The sequence below is a fragment of the Falco cherrug genome, chromosome 8 (assembly GCF_023634085.1).
Source record: "Falco cherrug isolate bFalChe1 chromosome 8, bFalChe1.pri, whole genome shotgun sequence".
Classification (NCBI taxonomy): domain Eukaryota; kingdom Metazoa; phylum Chordata; class Aves; order Falconiformes; family Falconidae; genus Falco; species Falco cherrug.
In genome coordinates, this window is record NC_073704.1 from 22,711,191 (window position 1) to 22,734,262 (window position 23,072).

General features: G+C 35.3%; 1 protein-coding gene across 1 annotated transcript in view; it reads left to right on the plus strand.

Annotated features, from left to right (window-relative positions):
- The window catches only part of LOC102051605 (sodium channel protein type 1 subunit alpha), a 103,472-nt gene that overhangs the window by 62,495 nt on the left and 17,905 nt on the right, over positions 1-23,072 (plus strand). Inside the window, exons 17-22 of the mRNA XM_027810719.2 lie at positions 101-457; positions 1,157-1,639; positions 5,209-5,326; positions 6,738-6,892; positions 9,376-9,549; positions 12,111-12,233. Coding sequence (XP_027666520.2) covers positions 101-457; positions 1,157-1,639; positions 5,209-5,326; positions 6,738-6,892; positions 9,376-9,549; positions 12,111-12,233 — 1,410 coding nt within the window. The remainder of the gene's footprint in view (positions 1-100; positions 458-1,156; positions 1,640-5,208; positions 5,327-6,737; positions 6,893-9,375; positions 9,550-12,110; positions 12,234-23,072) is intronic.

Consider the following 23,072-nt stretch of genomic DNA (forward strand, 5'->3'; position numbering starts at 1 on the left):
GCTTATTTTGCAGTAATATCCTTCCTTCCACAAATTAACTTTAAAATACCTTTGTGTCTTTTTTACTAGTTGTCCTAACAGCATTTTTCTTTTCTTCCAGTTACGAGTTTTCAAATTGGCAAAATCTTGGCCAACACTAAATATGCTGATAAAAATTATTGGCAACTCAGTGGGGGCTCTGGGGAATCTGACCCTGGTGCTGGCCATCATTGTGTTCATTTTCGCTGTGGTTGGGATGCAGCTGTTTGGGAAAAACTACAAGGAATGTGTCTGCAAAATTGCAAGTGACTGTGTGCTTCCACGCTGGCACATGCAAGACTTTTTCCACTCTTTTTTGATTGTATTTCGAGTGTTGTGTGGAGAATGGATAGAAACGATGTGGGACTGCATGCAGGTCGCAGGCCAAGCCATGTGCCTTACTGTCTTCATGATGGTCATGGTGATTGGAAACCTTGTGGTATGTAATCAACGCGTTAGCAAAAAAATTATTTGGCAACAGAGTGGGCTCCATCCTGAAGCGAACTAAGTGTTCTGGCTCTGCTTCAACAAAGCACTTAAGCAGGTGGTTTCAAGCGATGCTTAAAGTTAAGCTTAAGAGCTTTTTTGGATTGATAACAAAGTATTCTGCAATATCAAAATCCAAAGGATGTTAGAGTGAGCACTTAGTCACATTCTTAATTTGTCTTTTGGCTCTTTGTGAACATTTTGTGCTTCAAATAATTTTAGTTTATGGGCTCTTCATAAACCATTTGCTGTGGGGGTTTTTATTATTTATCCTGTATGATTAGTCACCTAAATAATCTAATTTCTGCTGTGTGATGGGATAAATTAAACCTTTTAATGATGCTGAATAGCAAATCATTTTTAGATTATAATATTTGGCACCAAAATACTTATATACTCTGGGGATTTTAAGATACGTTTACAGGTATTAGTCAGTTGCAGGAATATTTTTGAATAGTAAACAGGACCTAAGCAAAATTTAAAAAGCTCAGGTTTCTTATGGTGAGGAGAAAAAGTTTTGAACATGCTTTTCTTTGATTGTGGTAAATTATTGGGGTTTCAGTCTTCGATGTCACTAATATGACAGTTTTAATAAAATAAATTCTCTTTGTTTAGATGAAGTCTAGAACATCCTTTTTTTATCTTTCTGCAGGTATTGAACCTATTTTTGGCCTTGCTCTTGAGCTCATTTAGTGCAGACAACCTTGCCGTGACAGATGATGACAATGAAATGAATAATCTCCAAATTGCTGTAGCAAGAATGCAGAAGGGCATAGATTATGTGAAAAGAAAAGCACGTGAATTCATCCAAAAAGCCTTTGTTAAAAAACAAAAAGCTTTAGATGAAATCAAACCGCTTGATGATTTGAACAACAAAAATAGCTGTATTTCCAACCATACAACCGTGGAACTAAGCAAGGACCATGACTATATTAAAGATGTTAATGGAACAACTAGTGGCATAGGCACAGGTAGCAGTGTAGAAAAATACATCATTGACGAAAGCGATTACATGTCCTTCATAAACAACCCAAGCCTCACTGTGACAGTGCCCATTGCTGTGGGTGAATCCGACTTTGAAAATCTAAACACAGAGGAATTTAGTAGTGAATCAGACCTGGAAGAAAGCAAAGAGGTATTTAGATATTTTGTGCATTACTTTCTGATCTTTCAAGGCTTTTATTTGGGGCATGGGGGAGTGGGGTAGGGGGTGAGGGGTGGGTGTCATATCCAATGTATTGGATCTTGATCATTTGTTAATTTGACACTTATTTGTACATGGGCATAAATGAGTGTGTGAAAAAGGGTTTAATTCTTGATGAACAAAAGTGTGAGAAAGGGTTAAAATTTACAGTCTCCAAGAGGAGATAAGATGCCAGGCAATGGGAGACCAAACTAATTTGTAAGAACTGTTTATGGTCCATATGGTAGTTGCAACAAATGGTTGGGCTGGGCAGTGCCTTAGCTCTAGCCTTATTCCACCAGAAACTTTTGTTTGCCTCGTGTAACAAGGGTTCCATGAGGAGTGTCACACATCTTCTCTCTGCCACTCAAAAAATCCCCTCTATGGGTTTTTTTTGTGAGCAGGTATAGATGAGAAAACATAAAGATAATTTAAATATTTCCTTTAGAGACAGGAATTATTTTATTTTTTAAAATTGTCAGCTCTCCTAGACCTAAATTCCCATAAAAATAAGTTTTAACCATAGACTTTTCCATATACTTTAAATTCACTTAGTTGTTAAAACTGAGAAATAGTATCAACAGACAAAAATATCTCATGCTGCTGAGGGAATGCCAAAGCAGGCTATAGATATAAAGCCTTGTTGAGAACTGAATTTTTTTTAAAAAAAAACTTATTAAGGCTATAGCTGTTCCTTTACATGACTTTTTGTCTGTGGCTATTTTAACAAAATAATTTCAATTTATTTGATAACATAATTTTCAAAACAACTACACCCTTAGTGACTAAGTTTGTTGACATTTTAGTCATACCAGAAAATTATCTTTCCAAATGCTTAACAAAATTAATTTTCTGACTTAAGGAACCTCAACCTTAAACTAGCTAGTTTCCATACTGGTAGCAATCCAATTTCTTTGTGGCACAGCTCATCTTCTCCTGCCACTTTTGTACAGCTAACAGTACTTCAGACACCTAATTTTAGACTAGCTGAATTCTGTACTACTGTCACTTCGGTGCGCATAATCCCTCTAATGTACTCAACAAAACCCCAGTGTTACGCTAAGTGCAGTCTTTGGACCCTCCCCTGAGGAAGGAGACCTCTACAAAACAGCCTCTCCCCTTGGCAACCTGTTTCAGACACAGTGTTGTTCCCACTTCCCAATTAATATCTGAAGCATCAATATCTTTTTCCTGTCAAATATTAGCCCAAATGTCTTATAATTTGACTTTGACTCAAGTTTCTGAACTGCTTCCACAATAAAGGTTGTAAGAATGTGTTTGAACACATTACATACTTGCCCCAGCAGGAAGGATTTTCTAAATAAAACAACATTTAAAGAAAGATTCATTGGAGAAAAATGACTGTCGTCTACTGTCCCAACTGCACTGGTGCTGGCCAGTCCAGTCTAGTCCAGTCTTCCAACCCATTACAGGGCAGGCAGTCAAATGGAGTGACAAGCTGGTTTATTCCCAATGGGGAATAGATTTCGTTTAGGAAAGCTTTCTGTAAATGTGCTGCTACCTGTAGGACCAGGGTTACCTTTTATCCTACTGTGTAAGTACTGTGACATTCCTGAATTCCCTCAGAAGCTTGTGAAAAAGCAGCTCTATTACATAGTTTTCCATGGAAAATCCATCCAGCAGTGCTGTTTTGGATTTGAGTCCAACTCCTTATTTGTATTGACTGTTAGTGAAACGGGACTGTAGAGAAGAAAGTATAAACACCAGAACAGCAGAGCCTTTGCATTAGCTGTTTTTGAGGAGAGCCCACTTAGGAAGGACTGTATGGATTCTCTGCTGCTCAGGCCAGAGGGCACTAACAGGGGAGAGTTCCAGCTGGCTTCAGACTATATTGAGTTTTATCAGCATCATTTATGAGCTCATTTATATGAGCATCATTCCTGGAGTTTTACAGTGCTGGCCAGGATCCTTCTGTGTTGATTGGGTTAGCGCTAAAAGTAGGGGGGTTCAGGGGGGGTTGGTTGGTTGCTTGGTTGGTTTTCCAGCTGAGTACTTTTTCCTCCCTTAGCAAAGTAACGATCATCTTAAAATTGTAAATTACGCTCTTAATTTCAGAGAGTTTAATTTTAGTGTGCAAAAAGTAGCTGACAATAATAATATAGAAAATTTGCTTCTTAGAAGAAAATAGAGAAATAAAATGAAATATTTTTTTCCAAAAATGAAAAAGCTTAGGAAAAGTTCTGAAAAATATTTTAAGAATTATTTTGAAAAGTGGTAAATCATAGGATGATTTGTGAAAATTGGAATACTAGAAGTATACAATATTTTTGTAAAAATATCAGAGGCAACTCTGTAATGTAATTTGGGAAAAAAACAACTCTATTAAATTGGTTCATGTGACAAATATTGACAGAGCCTGAAACTGGATACATCAGCCCGTTTTCCTGATGAAGCTGAAACATTGTTCTTCCAGCCTCTATAGTCACTGCAAGATTAAATTAACTAAAACCTGGCTACTTAAAATATTACAGATTTCATTAAGCTCCATGCAACTCAATATCAATGAGTCCTGGAATTGTTACTGAAAAACAGACTGGCTACTGCTTCAGCAAGAGTTTTGTTGTTAGGGTTTGGGGGATTTTTTTTTTTCTTTTTTTTTTTTTTGTCCTCAATATCAAAAAGCCAGCTGCAACCTAGCATTGATGAACATATATTGCATTTATTCCATTATTTTGTTTGCCTCTACATCCATAAATATCTTTCCTTCACAATTTTTACCTGATCTTTAGCCATGATACCAACCAGCTAGATTGCAACCAGGCTCCAGCTGCATGTTACAACACTTTTAGAATTTTTAGGATGAGGATTAGCCATTCAGTTTTTTAAAATTTGGTCCTCACCTTCCACTTACCTCTTTTTATACTAATCATGTTATTGAAAATTTGATTGGGTTATAAAACACGATCTCTTGTTTTATGGGCCATCCTTAAGCTTCCTCAGCCTTACTGCATGCAGCTTCTGCTTCACTCTGAGCTGGACTTTCAGCAATTTTAATCTGGACTTGCTGACCATTAAAGTATAGCTTTCTCTGCTGAGCAGTGCTTTTTTCCCTCGTTCCTCTGAGCTCTCACCTCATTTATATAGTTATCATTAGGTTTTTACTTGTTTTTTCAGTAGACACTATATATTCCTGCATATATATTTCAGATTTATTACTTCTATGTAGGTCAAGAGATCATTGCCACTTATGGTTAGTTGTGGGCATAAATCTTTGCAGGCTTAGCATCATCATTCAGATTTTTCAGTTTGGAATATAATTGTATTTAAAGCCTTATTTATCACTGATACACCTTTTATTTAATGGATCCATGCAACACAGAAGGAAAACCAAAGAGATTGTACAAAGTTCACATATGTTTATCAGCAATTTACTTATGTTGAACACTAGAACTTCAATACAATGGCAGAATTATTTAGTTATTCTGAAATCAAGTAATGTTTGTCTTAAAAATATTAATTGTGCATTTGTGATGCCTTTTTTTTTTTTTTTTCCTTTACAGAAGTTAAATTCATCTAGTTCATCTGAAGGTAGCACAGTTGATATCGGACTTCCTGCAGAAGAGCAACCAGAAGCTGAACCTGAAGAAGCCCAGGAGCCAGAGGCCTGCTTCACAGAAGGTGTTTGGAGCAAAAATATTGAAAATAATTACTCATGATATATGGAATAATTACCTATTTAAACCAAGTATTGAATTACTCTTTTGTTAATGTTTAAGCCGTTATCATTAGCAACTGCAGTTTTAGATCATAATTTACCATATGGATGCTGATACTACAATTACACTATATATCAGATAGACAATTAGAAAAACATTTTATTAGAAATTTATCATTATTTTTAAAATAAGAAAAATATATTACTGAAAGTTTTATTTTAGCATGAACTACTGTACTTTCAGAGTTTAGTTACAGTCTCTTAGATATAAAATGACACACCACTTTTATTCTGTTCCTCATAGACATCTATCAAAGTGCTTTATAAAGTATACATTACTGGTAAATAAAATTTGCACCTGGATGATCTTGTGCAAAATGCTAAATGAACCTTCTACAAATTTGCAAAAAGAGAAGGTAGAGCCTTTGTGTACCACCTGGGGCAAGAACAGTCTCACCTGGTGGACTCACTCATCTTTCATGCTTCCTTCTATTGTCTCTTTTACACGACCCAATAAAACAAGAATCTGGTCATAAACTTTATTTGCAAAGGCATTTCTTGTAAGAAACCTTATGGATGTCTGCACATGAAGGAGGTAGGGAAAGGAATAAGTTTAAAACAGTAATGTAAGGATATAAATGCCATTTATGGTGTCCATAAGCAAGAGTTAAATTTAGAGTTTGGAAAGCAAAAGCTACTGTCGGTGCTGGGGTTGGGTTATTTCTGGACATGATAACAGGTATTTCTTTAGAAATTTACACTGAGCTAGTAAGAAGTAGTACTGTAACAGACTTGGATTTAGCAAGGAAAATACCATTATTGATTACTAGTATTTTTCTACTTAAATGAAAGGAGGAACCAAATCAAGTCAGCAGCTAAATCATAAAAGCTTAATAAATTAAGGGCACAAGTTAGAGAAGTTAGCTGGTACTGAAAAGCTGAGAACTCAAATAGGAGGTGTAGGTTTTTTCACACAATAAATGCAACATTCTCTGAATTTAGAATCCCAAACAAAAGAAAGTACAATTTAATAACACTTGCCCATATCTTAGTACATAAACCTACTGAACATTTGGATGAGTATGTGTGGGTTTACTCACACTCTGTATTTTGTAATTTGGCTTCATGTTCCATGATTTCATCTTTTTGTGTGCGCTCTTACTTGTTCATTTAATTGCAAATTCTAATTTTCTCAATGTTAAATTTTGTTTTTATTTGGAGAATCTAGGTGAAAATCTATTGGTTTTTTTACTAAATAGCACAGTTTCTGCAAAGGTAGCATTGTATCATTAACACAATGCATAACCAAAATTCATGCAATTCAACAGAATCTTTTTGGTTTTTTCCCCATTCAATGCATACACTGTTTTAAAGGCTGTGTACGAAGATTCAAGTGCTGTCAAGTAAGTATAGAAGAAGGGAGAGGAAAGCAGTGGTGGAACCTTAGAAAAACCTGCTTCAAGATTGTTGAACACAACTGGTTTGAGACTTTCATTGTCTTTATGATTCTCCTCAGTAGTGGAGCTCTGGTAAGTAGAACATGAACAGTGTGTCACAATGTTGTCAGAAAACTTCTTAAAAGTTGGCTCTTCAAACATTGATTTAAATATTTTCTCCCCCGGAAAGAATGCACAATTCCATATCTTCAAATGACAGAACTAAATTTTAGTCGGGCCTTTGAAAGAATAGTAGAAAAAGTCTTTTCTCAACAATATGTTGAAAACAGATCAGACATCATTGATTAGAGAGTGAAAAAACATTATTTTGGAAGTAACTGTAATGGCATGAACAGCTCACAATACCTTGCAAAGAGCCAGAGCTAGCTTATACAGTCTTTAAAATGTTAGGTGCTAGAACAGCAAGAAAGATTACGAATTTCTGTTTGTAATGATGCCCTTCTAAGAATAAGAATGTATTCTATATGCTTTTAATTCAGCTCCTACTGACTCATACTTGTGTAGGCCAAAGAGTTATCTATAAAAATGTGAATCTGCTGTAACAAGTATGTGAGGTCAGAATAAAAAGAAGCCAACCATAAGATAAATCTATAACAATAAAAGAAACAAAACATACCTATAATATGCTATTTCACAAATACATATAATGACAAAAAATAAAAAAATTGGAGATGAACTGTTAAATAAGGTGGGCCTGGACACATACTGAGCTGAAGTTTTTGAGGCAAACTACTTGCCCTGTGCAACTACGCTGGTAGATGCAATTGCCCTTTGGTAAATTGCCTAAGTTCTTACATAATAATAAAAAAAAATTGTCTGCAAAATTGTATTATAAACCCTTTAGACCACTCCCAATACTTTAAAATACCATTAATGGTTAACAGTTCATGATTATACCTATCATTAGTTTTGGTTAAATCTTTAAGAATTCTTCTGCTTTTATTTGGTGTAATATCAACACAAGCATCAAATAAGCAACTTTGACTCAACACCACGTGACACCTTCCCTATGACCTGAAACCCTTAAAATAGCGACAAACTCCGGTCTACATTGTTGAATTTTGGTTCATGCTATGAGACAGAGAAAACCTTTAGTGACAAGAATAAAACGAGACAAAAGTACTGGCAAGAGATCTGATAAAGGTGAATGTCCATCATTGTATTTAGAGGATGTTTGAGATGAGATCCCACCATGTTAGCATCTCACACATGTGAACATAAGGAGCATGTCATCCCCAGAACATTTATTTTATGAAAATGCTTCAGAGACCAGGGATTAGCCCAAGCCTCGGGAGATGTGAGACCCTGCTCTGCCGTCAACTCCCTTTGTGATACTGAAAAAGTCTCTTTGGACCTGCTGGTACTGTGTCCCAGTGTTCTTCCCAAGGGCGCATTCCAGATAGTCTCACTACGTTACAGCCTGGCAGCCTCCCAGCAAACCGGGGACATTCAGGCAGGGAGCGGGCATACTCCTGGTGGCCAAGAGCACTGCTAGCTAAGCCTCTGGCATGCTCCCACCTGTAAGAAGGAAATTATGCCTGTTGGCTCTTCCCAGTGTTGTGAGATTAAATTGTTAGTGATTCCATACAAGTGTCAGGTACCATAGTGCCTACTCTAAGTATCCAGAAATACTGACACACAGATGTCAATTTGACTGAATCATTTGAACTGTCAGATGTGAAGTGATTCAAAAGAAGGCTGGGTAAAAGTGAATGTTAGTAGCAATAAATATCCAAAACTTTGCAAGCTAGGAGATCATTCCAGTTCTTTCAATCTGATAAAACCAACTGTTCTCCATCAGAAATAATGGCATAATTAAAATTTAAAAGCAATTAAAGAGACAATTTCTTGGAGGACAGGAAGAATTTCTGAAAAGAAGAAGCTGCATATTTTTTCAAATGTCTAAAAATGAAAACACACAAAAAGTGTAAATAACATTCCTAAGATCTCAGAATTTTTTATGTATCTCATAAAGTGTAAATAATACAGTAAAGCAGATATTTTATTTGGATTAATATATTGTTTTTAAGAAAGGAAGAACTGGTTTTATGATTTATAACTTAACATTTTCAAAAAGCAACAGTAGTTAAAAATAGAAGTCAGTTGTATTGCCGTTGTCCTGAAAATTTTACATCTGTGACCCTGGATTTTGTATGGCCCTACATACAAACCAAATGATCTCAGTAGAATTCAGTTCAGGTATACTACTCTGCAGAATCGATGCATTTGTGAGTACTAATCATGATCTCAGAAGAATAATTTACAATCAGCAATAAGTAAACAAATAAAAATCTTTGACCAGTGGAGTGGTTGCTGTGTAATATCTGCTCCTCCTTCCTGTGAACTGGAAAATGTAATTCCACAAGGGAAAAACAGGTATATACAGAGTTAGCAGAAAAGGAAACATTAGATAAAAGTGACACTCCTGTGTCTTTTCTTGAAGAAAGATTATTTCCTTTTCTTGTTGGGTTTGGGGTTTTTTCTTCAGTTACAACCTGAAGTGTGTGCAGTAACAAAAGAGAATAACAAATATCTGTCGATGTTTTTACTCACAGGCTTTTGAAGACATATATATTGAACAGCGTAAAACTATCAAGACCATGCTGGAATATGCTGACAAGGTCTTCACTTACATCTTCATTCTGGAAATGCTGCTGAAGTGGGTGGCCTATGGCTATCAAACATACTTTACTAATGCCTGGTGCTGGCTGGACTTCCTGATAGTTGATGTATGTTGTATATTTCCTAGGTGTTTTATATTTTTTTTATCTCGTTTTTTTAGTTACTTGCTCTGCAACCGTAGTATCTATGTATACCAACTAGTTTACTTTTTAACTTAAAAAGTAAGGTAAATGGAAAAAATTCCGTATTTCTGTCTTTCACTTTATACTTAACAACACTGCCTTCCTATACCACAGAGTTAAGAAAGACTGGGAGTTCTCCTGCTAATAGAAGAACTTCACATGGTAACCCCACAAGTAGTTAGAGGGTTTATCCCAACACTGTTGTTGAAAGAGGTCATGCTGTCCTCCATTCTGCCCTTGGCTGCTCATTCCCACCTTTGGACCCAACTTCCCTCCTAAGGGAAGGTCTAAGTCACATCCAGCATTTAGATAGGTGTCTGGTCCAGTGGACATCAGACGCACATCTGAATTAAAATTCCTCTGCCAAGAAAACAAAATTCATGTCCACAGATTTTAGTATATGGCTGAACTGAGGTTTTACAAGGAATGCAAGATACATCTGTAGTGTTCGTGGTGTGGCTTAGTATTGAAGTCCAAAAAATATTATGAACTTGCAGTCTTCACAGCCGTGTTTGAAATCAGGCTCAGTAATCTTTCCTGTGAGGGTTATCCCATAGTTATAACTGTACTTGCTTTGCTGTGACATGAGGGAGACTATTTCTTGATGCATTGCCGAAATTATTCAGAATTGAAGAATTAATGTCCTAAGTATACCCCCCTGAGAAAACCTGCAATGTGCAAAAACGCATACTGTGTCTGCAGTCTGTGATAAAGTTCTGTGTGTGAAACTGAAAGACGATGTTTTACATAGTCACCATATTTTTAAGATAGACATTTCTGGTAAAACTTATAGGAAAAAAAGATATTGAACAAGCTCGATTTTAAAATTAAGATGCATTTTGACCTGGTTTCAATGACTTAGCAAAAGACACCGAATAGGTAAAAAGTGAGCTCCATAAGCAGTTACTGACCCAAAGAATTGCTGAAAATCCAACAGTTTCTCAATAGGTTCCTAGTATATGAGGGCTAATCAGAACAGTTCATTTTCTCAAGCTTTGTTTTGTGAAAGGTGTCTACAACCTTTTTGATTGGTGTACATCATGGATTAAATATATCTCAGAATCACCTTTACAGCTAGAGATAACCATGATCAAACACAGTACTCACACAAAGAGAGTACCTTCTCTTTGGAAAACTCTTTTGTTCTTTAATGTCTAAATTCTTCTCAAAGTGGGTACCTAAGCGGCATCTATAACAAAAAAGCTTAAAGAAGCATGCAAGCAGAAGCACCTGTTCCTTTTCTAAACTCATTTTCACAAATATTTGACCTGATTTAATTCATAATATCCCAAACATCTATCTTGTGAATGTAAAAATTTGACGACTACTTCGTGTGAAGGTGTAGCACATATTCAAGTGTCTGAATAAGCTCATGATTAAATCCTGCATTTGCACACATGGGTATGTCCTTTAATTTTGCATCTGGAAAGGCTGGAAGTTTTCAGTATTATGATGCATGTGCTGGAGAAAGAAATTCAGATTTCAGAAGAACCTAGTTTTGTGGGTTGCTAGAGCTTAGGATTGACAAACCCAGAAAAGCTATTAATTTCTAAAAGCTGAAGATTTCACATAAAATGCTTGGGTTTAAGTACATTTCCTAAAGAGCACTGTCCTGGCGTTCCTTTTACCTGTTGCATTATTCTTTATAATGAAAGAGTACATGTGACCGTTATGCTATTTTTGGACCAATAAATAGTTAAGGAATTAGAACATCATATAATGAAAGAGCATTTAGAGGAAATGGTAAACAAACAGAAGTATCATTTTGGACGGGAGCCATGGCAAATGTAGAGAATATTGTACTTCTCAGTGAGGGAACGTAGGCACATAGAATATATAACGGCCTGTGTTCTGCCACCTATGGAACCGTTCTTATAAGGTCTTTAAGAAACAGCATAATCCAGGTTAATGGCAGCCTATAGAGCACATAAATACAGCAGTCAGGCAAAAAGATTAGTCAGTGTAAGTAAATACAGAAAAATTAATACTTTCCACGCATTTCCAGAACAGCAATGCTGCTCTGTGACCCATCTGTTAATTCAAAACAGGCTTCAGTGATTTCCCTTTTAGTTGTGGGCAATCAAGTGGAGACATTATCAACTATAATTACTGATCCCAACAGCACTGTAAAACAAAGAAAGCCAGCAATACCTAAACTGATAAAAAGAGGAGATTAATTTAATTTGATTTTTGTGGTTTTAAATGCCTTCAAATTACTAGCAAAATAGGAAATCTGGAAGTATTACTGTTTCCAGGTAATAATTGTTACCTCATGATATTTTTCTTTATTTACCTATCCTACTCTTCTTTCATATTATTTCTCTTTTATTTATTCATTTATTTATTTATTTTATTTATTTAAAAGAAATAACCCTGAAGAAAGTGGTCCAAAATTAGATGCTTCTAAAGAAGTTTATATCTCACATCTATGGTATGTAAAGTAGTATGTACAATATAATAATTTTTACTTTCCTGTTTTCATATAGGTCTCTTTGGTTAGCTTAACAGCAAATGCATTGGGTTACTCTGAACTTGGTGCGATTAAGTCCCTTAGGACACTAAGAGCTTTGAGACCTCTAAGAGCTTTGTCACGTTTTGAAGGCATGAGGGTAAGACAACATGAAAGAATCTGAAACTATGCATGCATAGAAAGAATACATGCATGCAGAACAAGGAATGACAAGTCCATGCAGAAAGGCTGCACTATCTTTTTATCTATTGCATTTCTTTTACTAACAGATAAGCAAAAAGCTTCATCAATTCACCTCAATCCATATGCAGTATCACATAGAAGTTACATTCATCAAGGTTACTTTACTTTCTAGCCAATCTCAGGAGTTTTCCATGTAAGGCTTTGAAATTACCATGAGCTCTCTTAACAGAGTCCTAATAATGAATAACATGTAACAATATTTTATTATTTTTTTATTGATAAACATATCATAATGTTTTTACAGGAATCTAATTTAGCATTAGTTAATAAAGATATTTTCTGTTACCAGTTGAAAGCCTTCATTTTTCTTTATATTTGATAAACTACCTTTGGTCTAACCCCACCGAATTTTACTAGATGGTATTAGAGATATATTCATACCTGCTAGTGGTTTAAATCTATTTCTGAGTTTGGCTGACTTTAAAAACTAAACCAAGTTATTTGATTTCTCTACGAAATTATTCTTTTTGTAAAATGAATGCTTTTCTTATTTCAACAAATCTCTGTTCAATATTTAATACAATGTATATAAGGTTATGTCTTACTTATTCTGAGTAACTTAGATACCCTGCTTACTATTCATCTCACTCAAGAAAGCATTTTAACTTATTTTTTCATTTGTTTATACCTTCTGTTCCTTAAAGCCACTGAATACAAACTAACTCTATATGCATGTCATTCAAATATGTTTTAAGAGAATGCTTTTTGCTACTTTATGGAAACATAAGAGGAAACAATGTGCTAATGAATTTCAAGCCAATTATGAACAAGTGGACTAGCCTGGAATATACTATCTGAACAACCTTTAGATAAAAATCTAAGCTTAATCAAGTCAAATTGAAGCTTAGAATTCTGTTCCTTAAGTTGTATTCAGCAGGCTACATATCTCTCTACTTGAGAATGCATCAGAAAAAAACTACTGCTAACCAACGTCTACTAGGCTAATAAATTACGGTTTCATATAGCAAATCGACTTTTAACCATTTTCTCATTATTTGAAATTAATGAATTGATATTTAGCAGGGTAAGAGCTGGTCAAATACTACAGAATGTACAAATTTCCATTTAAGTTTGGAATGACTATTTGATTTAGCCATTTTCTCTTTCTCCTTCTTTGTACTTACTGTTCATGAACATTCAGATAATTGTGGTTTTGTGCAGAGAAATGTCCAGAAACTGCTGTCAGCTTTACTTTTTTAATAATGTTTTGGTCAGCTGCAGGAGGACTGGGAGACCAGTATAGATGTTACACAGAGACAAGAAATGCAGCTCTTTATATGATGTTGGAAAAAAGAGATCACTTATAGAAAAATAATGTCAAAATTTATTGACAAATGTTTTATTCCATTTTTCTGTATCCTTACATGATTGCCATTGTAAATTTTCCACCTAAAAGATTTAGGATATTCATGCTCAAAGAAAAGTACCTGTTATTTTAAATCTATTTACTGCTTTGCCTTATTTCCCACTGAATAACTATGAAACTATGCCAGAAGCCCAATCACATGATAGAATTTCAGATACAAAGCATGAATATTTCATGAGCAACTTACTGTGTAGGAATCACAGACAAGCCTGGAAAAGCAAAAAAGGTTTCAGCTCTGTCCTCCAATATTAATGATAATCAGTGAAGTACCTGATTCCAGTCACTTATAAAATTTGACTGGTCAACTGGATAGGCCTTATCTTTACTATTAGTTACACGCACTTCTGAAAATGTTTTTTTCCAAAGCACTTGGCAAATATTCACAACAGCTCATTGACAGATAGTAGCATTACTTTATGAATGACTCACGAACAGTAAAAAGATTCAAAATAAATAATTGACCAGCTCATGATAAGACTATAGTTAAACCAGTCTTCTCAGAAACTGAGTTCGTTTCATAAAAATCCATAAAACCAGACTCTTTCTACCAACAGAAAGTAAAAGTAAATCAGCCTTCTTTGCTTTCTTGTATTGCCTATACCTACACTGAGCTGTGACAAAAGAAGCTGAGTTTTATTCAGCACGTACTTGTAATTTTAGTGTTCACCCCTGTGTTCAAAACTGTGCAATTTTTGCCTTGAAAATATAAGAGATCATATGTGTTCCACAAAGTCCCTGTATGTAAAAAGCTCTGCATTATTTTGTAAAAAAATCTGCTAAGTTCTCGGCTACTTTAAATCAATCTTTTTCTTAAATAAGTTTACCGTTCTGGTGAATTGGAAGAATACAGCATTTTACATAGTCAGCAAACACTAATAACTATTCTGTTATCCCTAAATATGAAACATACTTTACTTTTTAAATTACATTCTTATAAATCTACATTTATACCCTGTAGGTACAACTTAATTTTGTAATTGTGCTGTTTCATAAATGGGATACAAATGAGTATAATATCTATGAATCACTCACACCAAAATAGGGTACAAGTGGTCCATAGCCTGTGTTTGCCTTGAGCACAGAAGTGAATTTTGCCATATTAAAGGCGTTTAAAATATCTGCTAGTATACTGTATTCTGAGAAATTGTAATACTGTCTACAGAGATACTCAAAACTGACTCCACCCAGATGCTGGAAGGCAAAGTAAAGAATTGCTTTAATTTAAATTTCTGTCTTAGGGTTTATATTCTCATCTCAGTTAATATATGTACTGAACAGAAGTATCTGCAAACTGAGATTTGAATATACCCATTGCTTTTTGTTTAGCTTTTTAGTACCTGCAATATAATGCTTTTGCGCTAGTTCTGAATTGGTATGCTATCTGTAAATGTAGAATACTGAGTATACATTGCTTTGCTGAGTTAGAGAATTAAGTGACAATAAAGCATGCATTTGTGTCTAATTTCACAAAATAAAGCATGTCATGCCGTGCTTGATTTATTAGAGAAATAGTAGAAGGCAGCAAACAATCTGAAATCCACTTGCACTTTCAGTTTTGCATGCCTTATGCATATTTCTGGCTGATGGCTTTAAACATTTACTGTATTTCAAATTTCCAGTCCAATTTTGTAACTCGTAAAACTAAATTAGAATATTTGATCTCTTAAATATCCTGTAAAATTCAATGGCTATTCCTTAGATTCCCTTACCAGGAAAGCGATAATGAGGCATTTTCAGGAATACTCTAAACTTCATTGCTAGGAAAGAAAAATTTCTCATATGATTGAATTATAAAACATAGTATCAAGTGTCTGTCATTACAGATTCACAACTAACTACAGGCTATATATTTCTATTCAATATAGGATAACCTTTCTTCAGCTTGGATGGGGTGGACCACTGGTTCCTCCCCTTACCTGTATTATGGGTATAGTATTTCCCCCGTTTCTATCCTTAATGATTGCGGTGTGACTAATCACTACATTGTGTATTTAGGGTTAGAAGGAGAAATAATCTCATTTGAGAATCCCAGTAGCAGAAAAAGTAGATTATATTTATGCACCCTACACCCCCTTCTTAATTGCTTTGAAATAATATATCTTTGGAAATAATTCTTTGAAATTGCTGATGTTACAGAAATAACATGACAAACTTGGAGAAAAAACAATATTGTTATTTAGAGATACCAGAGTTCTTTCTGCAGAAGAAAGGTGCTGCAGATATGTTTAGATGCTTTTTTAACTGAGATAAAAACCCACTTTCTTTAAAAATTTGAATCTGGTCTTTACATTGTTTTGGAAAGATATGTGCCCTACTCTGTTACACAATTTATAGCTACATACATTCAAATATATCCCGTAGAAAGTTTTGAACATTATTTGTAATACATTAAGTACACACGAAAACACTATAATCTGAATAGTCACGACTATAGATATTTATATAATTGCAGTTTAATTTTTTGCGCAATTTTCAAACCCCTACATGTTACATTAAGACATCATATAACATATAATCCTTTCTTGGAATCTGAGTTCAGTCTTCTTTGGCCTGTGTTGGAAACTAGTTTTTCGTAATTTTTTATAAAATGCCAATAACAGTATAATTTTTGTAGTATCTTCTTGGAGTTAGACATGTCCTGCAGGACATCTCAGTGATTTAAAAAATTTGCATTTACTATCAGATCCTTAGAAAAATCCAGTTCTTAGACCGCAACCCTTGCAAGCACCAGCTGTAGGAGGTATCATTAGTGTAGGGGTTTTATAGCTTCATTGTCAATGATGTATCAACATAAAAAGCATTCACTGTAAATTTAGCATCTTATCTCACAGTTAAGAATTACATATTCACTCTCAAGGAAGTGTATTCACTATCTTCTGCAAGTTTCGCTTAAATATAGAGGAATATATTTTGTTGATCAAAAGGTTATGCAGTTTGAAGGATTTTTTGGGGACTGTGATCTTATTCATTACCTTTGAATTTTAAAGAAAGTCTATTAGAAGTGTTGTGTCTCCTGAAAGACAATTTAAACATTTGCAAACTTTGATGTAAGAAGACTCTCTGTATAGATGTTCATAAATCATACAGGAAATACCTTCGTATTTTGAGACTTTTTCTTAGACTGTAGCTCTACAATTGGAAAGCAACTTTTGAAGGAGTTTCTTGTATAATTGAAACTGATATAACTTTTGTCAGAATTTGTTTGTTGTGTCTTGAAGAAAATCCTTTTAGGATCAAAATTTAATGAAATATGAATGAGATACATATATAATACAGTTTATATTTTCATTAAAAATGTTAAACAACCCATAAACGTCAATAACATTTCATTTATGCAACAGGAAGAGCAAAAAGTTGGGGTTTTTTTCCCTGCATCCGGTGAAATTTGAAGATCTTGTTCCCACACCAAATAATTACTCTGTTTTCATGCTTGTATGTATTTGCAATATTTACCAGGTCTTCTCAAACCAATGCAGCCATGTGATTTATTGCTTGGCAGATGATTATTGTATTTCATCATACAGTATGTTAAATTATGTCTTTTCTTCAATGTTGTCTTCAAAAGTGTTTTGTTGTATATTTGATTTCTGGTGAGAAACAGAATCAAAGCTGCTCTGGGAACTCCAGTATTTTGTTAAAACCAACAGTGTAGCTTGCTTTTAATAGACTGTTATGTGAATAAGAAATGCTTCTGTTGCTACTTCAACCAAGTTAAATTTTCTTATAAAAGCTAGGACAGAAACTGCAGAATCATTGTGGTTAGAAGGATCCTCTAGCCTAACCTCCCTGCTGGCAGTTCTAGCATTCCAAGATATAAACTCACCACCCAATTGCGTGAATTTTTTCCAGGACAAAGTGCCATAAAAATAGTTTATGCAGGAAGTGTTTGAGGAAGTATTTTGCTTTCTTTGAAGATACAATTCACTATCAGAAGCATTCTTTAGTCAGCTGCAGTTGTACAACGAGGAGAAGTAGAAAAGACTGCAGTTGGCTTGTTAAGGGACTGATTTATTTTCCTCTGAGATCTTATATCTCTTGCTTCAACTTTATTTGTTCATTACTGTTAAGATCAAGATTTGGTTGTACCTTCTTGTCAGGTCTCTCTGATTCTTTCCATCTGCCTGTCTTTTTTTTTTTTTTTCTTTTTTTGCATACCCTCAGTTAAATTCCAAATTTTTCTTTACAATTGGCACTTTAAGTGGTAGTTTTCTAATAGTCTTCACCCTGTATTCCAAATACAGTCTTCATTTTACTCAAAAATTGAAAATCTTGTCATAAATACTCAATTTTTTTCAGTTCTTTCACATTTGAGGTACTTCTCATGCCAGTTCTAACACTCTGACAAAATTCACTCATTTATTTCATTAAATAATCTTCTGTGCTTTTCTCTTGATTTATAGTAAAATACTAGTCTCACTATCATAATTTACTTTCACATACTTTCTACTTGCTACTTTGCAGTGATCCTGAATTAAGGATAAGCATTAGTTTGCTAGAATAAGATTTCAGTTTCATTTTTTCTTTTCTTCTAACTTTTCTAAACATTATTCTAAATGTCATTTAATTCTGAACTTACATAATTATAGGTCATGTAGTTAAGAATAAATTATATGTACATACATGGCATCAAGGCAAACTGTGTAGCAAAGGTGGCAATATTCTAGTTCTTTTACTATGCAATTCTTAAAGGCAAAATCTGTAAAATGCCTTTAATTTTGGTTGGAGGAGAGAGAAAAAAAAAAAAAGCCAGACTCTTCTCAGGTGTCCACAGTGATAACAAGAGACAACAGACACAAGCTGGGTTAGGGGAAATGTCTATTTGATATAGGGGATTTTGGGGAGGTTTGTGGTTTTTCTTTTTGAGTTTTTGTTGTTGTTGTTTGTTGGTTGGGTTTTGGTTGGTTTTTTGTGGGGGGGATGTGCAGAGGTATTTGATTTTGATTCTAGGAGGCATTGTATGGGTTGGTTGGGGTTTGTTTTTTACAATGAGGTAAATACTGGAACAGTGGAACATAATTAGCGGATTACAGATGACACATTCATACAGCCATGGTGCAGCACCCTGATTTCTCTTTGTGGGACAGAGTTATAAGAATTTCTCACAAGAAGTCCATTAAGATAAAATGGAGAGGAATAATTAATTGCAAATGAGAAGGTTTGAATAACCTGGATGAATCTACATTTTTAGATTCACCATAGTTCCTCCCTAGAATCATTATTTGGATCATGTCAAGTAGGTTGCGCTTTCTCTCACAGAAATATTTTAATTCTCATCCTCTGTTGCCTCTCAAACCAGTTCATAGCTGATCATCAAACACATGCAGGATGCTTCTTCCCAGTGTACCCATTCCAAGCTACCCAGTGAGAAAATATGTAGTTTTGAGGTGTCTTGTTAAAATATGTATTGGCAAGTAAAAGAATTATCATAATCTCTATCTCTCTTTCTTTGTTCCCTCTCTTTCTCCCTCCCCCATTCTGTCCTCATCTGCTATTGTCAGATATGTTTTACTACTTGATATAAACATTGGAAAATTGTGATAAATTTTCTTTATTAACTTTGAATAAATGTTCCCATCTACATTACTGCTGTGGGAATGCACATATACTTTATCCCTTCATCACAAAGAACTGTAATCCTTATACATCCGTATGTGGCATCCCTCTTCCATCAAGCTGTATGGATACACTCAGATGAGACAAGGTTATCTTGTGTGGGAATATTTTTCCTGTACTGCATCATCAGTTATTTTTCTTCATGGGCATCTCCAAGCCTCACACTAAGCAACTGTGGCAAAGATCCCTAAGCCTCCGCTGACGATCAGTCTTAATCCTCTGCACTGGGCGGTGTTTGGATGCTGTCTGCTGGCCCACGCATCAGGTACCTCATTGCCTTTGTGAGAGGAACATTTCGAACAGACATAGCTTCTCCTGATTTAAGCCCCATAGCCATTTCCTCCCATCCCACTGACTTTCTGCTGCATTATGACTTACAAAAGTGGTTCCTCTAACTTCAGAGAAATGCAGTACTCATCATCTGTTTTGTAGTAGGAGGGAGAACAAGAAGCTGTTATTACAGATTTTTTGTTCTATTTGGTCAGAACAAAGGGACTGCCCCAACCTCTTGTGTCACCCTGAGCCCCCTACCACCTTACAAACACCAGGTCACATGCAGGAAGGGACAGCAGGGGTGCAAGCACTGCTTTCGCATGACACTGCGGAAAATGGTCCTGTAAACACACAGTGCCTACTACACCACTGCTACAAGATGTTTACATTGCATGTATACTATACCTTGAAAAAATCAGTAATTACTGATAAATTATTTCTCCTTTTTTTATTTTTATTTTCTTTTTTATTATTATTTTAAGAAAACCAGCTGTTCCCAAGTGTTATGTTTACTGAATAAGAAAATAGTGCTTTGAATTCCAGGCTTTGGGGAATTTTAAAACAGTAGAAATTCAGATGAGATCCCTGTTTTGCCATTCAAGCGCCGGTCCCTTCAACTTTATAACTTGTTATAAATTGTTTAGGATGAAAAGGGTTTACACAAGGTTTGATTTTTGGATGGTAAATGTTAGGTTTAAAAAAGGGGAATAAAACGTTTTCTTATGCATGGATATATATAGTTAAGTATAAATCATCATATTTGGAGTAAAATATCAGAAGAAATCTTGACTTGATTTTAACTGGTATAATTCACTGTTTCACAAGGTCAAACCCATCTCCTACCCAGTCAAAAACCTCTGTCTATGAGAAATAATTAGGCCTATTTTGTTAGAGATTGTTTACACTTTATTTAGGGATAGCACATTGGTGATCGTGATCTCAGTGCTGTCTGTCACAAGGTGCTCTCACAACGAAAATGAACACAAATAGTTACTGTCAACTGGGCATTTCCAACTTAATTATTTTAAGGATTCCACAATTTTAATCTAAATTATTGAAATGTTTAAGCTCACCTTCACCCTTGTTAATCTTTGCACATACATGGATAGTAACACATTTCATCACTGAACTGGTGGATGATCTTATCATTGATGAAAATTGTATTTGCTAAAACTTTTTTCTGTTGATTTTGTTTGTTGATTAAGACTTTATCACCACTGATTACCCTACAGGTCCATGCATTTCCTCTTTTTACCTGACAAACCAAATGAGAAAATTGAAGGAATTGCACGTTTCTTAAGGTACTTCTCTTCCAGAAATCTAGTGCTGTGTCTTACATCACACTGCATATCTCCAAGGTTCCAGATTATCTTAATGTATACAGTTTTAGTAGCAAAATGCCAGAAACTACAATCTCATAAACTCGAAGCCACCTATGACCCCCAAAGTGTGAAAAGCTTACTAAGAGATACTCTGTGAGAATTTCCCTATTCTTCATAGATACACTTATGAGTTTCATCCCTGGGAACTGAGGAGCCATTCAAGCATTTTTTTGGGAAGGTACTTGAAAGAATACTTGTAAACTTTTTGCTCTAGACTATCTAGTTTTGCCTTTCTAATTACCTTTCAAAAGGGTTTGTAATAGGGCAATTTATATTTTGGATTTGGGTTTGATGTGCAATAGCAAAATCCAGGGGCTTGGGGCTGGGAGCGTGGGTTTGGTTTCTTTTTTTTTTTTTTTTTCTTTTGAACTTCTTTGATGTAGAAGTCTTCCTTCCTATCACATGGACATAAAGTACTGGGTGCATATCTCTCTTAAATTTGGTTTTCATAACAAATTTTTTGATTGCCTGTCACCTTATGAGCATCTGTCTACATTTTCATAAGCACCAGTCTTTGGAAAACATTGTTGTTTGCATATAGAGAAGTTCCTATTATATGTTTCTGACTTGCCTGATAGGAACATGTGCTCATGCTTCATGATAGGTAAACTAGAAAATGTATAATATACATATGACAGAGGATCCAGTGATAGTGGAAAAGCTCAGTTAAAAGTACATCAAGGAAAGATATACATTGAATTCAAACTGCTGGACAGCTGATCTCACTCTGATAGTGCTTGGCCCATGGAGGGCCAGTGGTATGCTTATGCTGCCATAATACAAGTAAATCAGTTGATGCACCGGTTCTCTTAGAGCTGTTGAATCATGACTGCAAAGAGCAAGGGATGATAATTGTCAAGAAAGAGGTCTGTTTCAATGATTCTTTGTCCTGGACTATCAGATAGTGCTAATCTTTGTGAGTCGGGTATGGCCTTTCTTCATGGTCTCTCTCAAGTACTCTTTTGATCACCTGACTGGGAAAGTTACTGTATTCCTTATGTCTTTGCCTCCCTTGCCTCAACTATTCCACAGTTTAAGAGAGAATACACTTGTCTGTTACCTGATACCCACAACCTGGTCAAGTCATGTTGTTTTCAGCATCTTCGAGCCCTCCTTGTGTGATGTCCTCAAAGTCCTTCACTATGAGAACATGCTAAATTCAGATCATGTATGTCACCTGAGCCTCCATTCCTGTCCACTCACAGCATATCTACCTGCTCATTCCAACAATCTTACCTCTGTGGTGGACCAAGAATCTAAACCAATGGCTACTTGCTCATTTCTTCATTTTTCAGTACAAATATTCTCTCTGGCAGCTTTGTGTACATCTGAACTTTGGCCAGTTGAGCAGGGGAGATTCATGATCTCATGGCAGAGGTTTTTACCTCATACTTGTTCAAGACAAGCTAATACTCATAGCTTACTCTCAAATCCTGCCCAGTGCAGTGTCATTTGAGTCAGGAATGAATTTTCCGATTTTGCTTTAATGAGGCTTATGCTGTGTATGCTATTGTCAAACTCTCTCTGCATGCTGCTGTCTTTGACCAATTGGCTCTTCAATCTTTGTGCTGCTAAGAGAGAGATGAAGGCTTTTCCTGACAACCACCATATAGGGTCTATGACTGTGTGACAATACAGGTAGTCACTTCAAGAGAAAGAAACTTTATTTTTTTGGACATATGTACTCAAGACCACAATTTGTTCCTCTTCTCTGGAGGTCCTGAAAGCTCTCTCAGGCTTTCCCAGTCATCAAGGAATTAAGTACTGGAGGAACATGTCTTATGCTTGTTAGGGCCATATAGTATGCATAGAAGATGTGGTTTTATTTGATCCATAAAGTTCCTGGTGAAAAAAAATTATCTGGCTTTTTGTGCTTGTTATGTGAATCTCACATGAGAATGTACATGCAGGAAAAAAAAAAAGTGATAACCATTAAATAACCTCTATAGCCTTTGATGGACTCTTTCAAACTCTGATATGAGATCTGACACATCAAATCTTTGGGAAACTTTTCCTGTTTAAGCCTATTGGCTTAAAGGAATTTGGCAACTTCCAAGGTGGAGGCATTTTAAGTTGGAAAAATGTTCCAGACATAATCCTG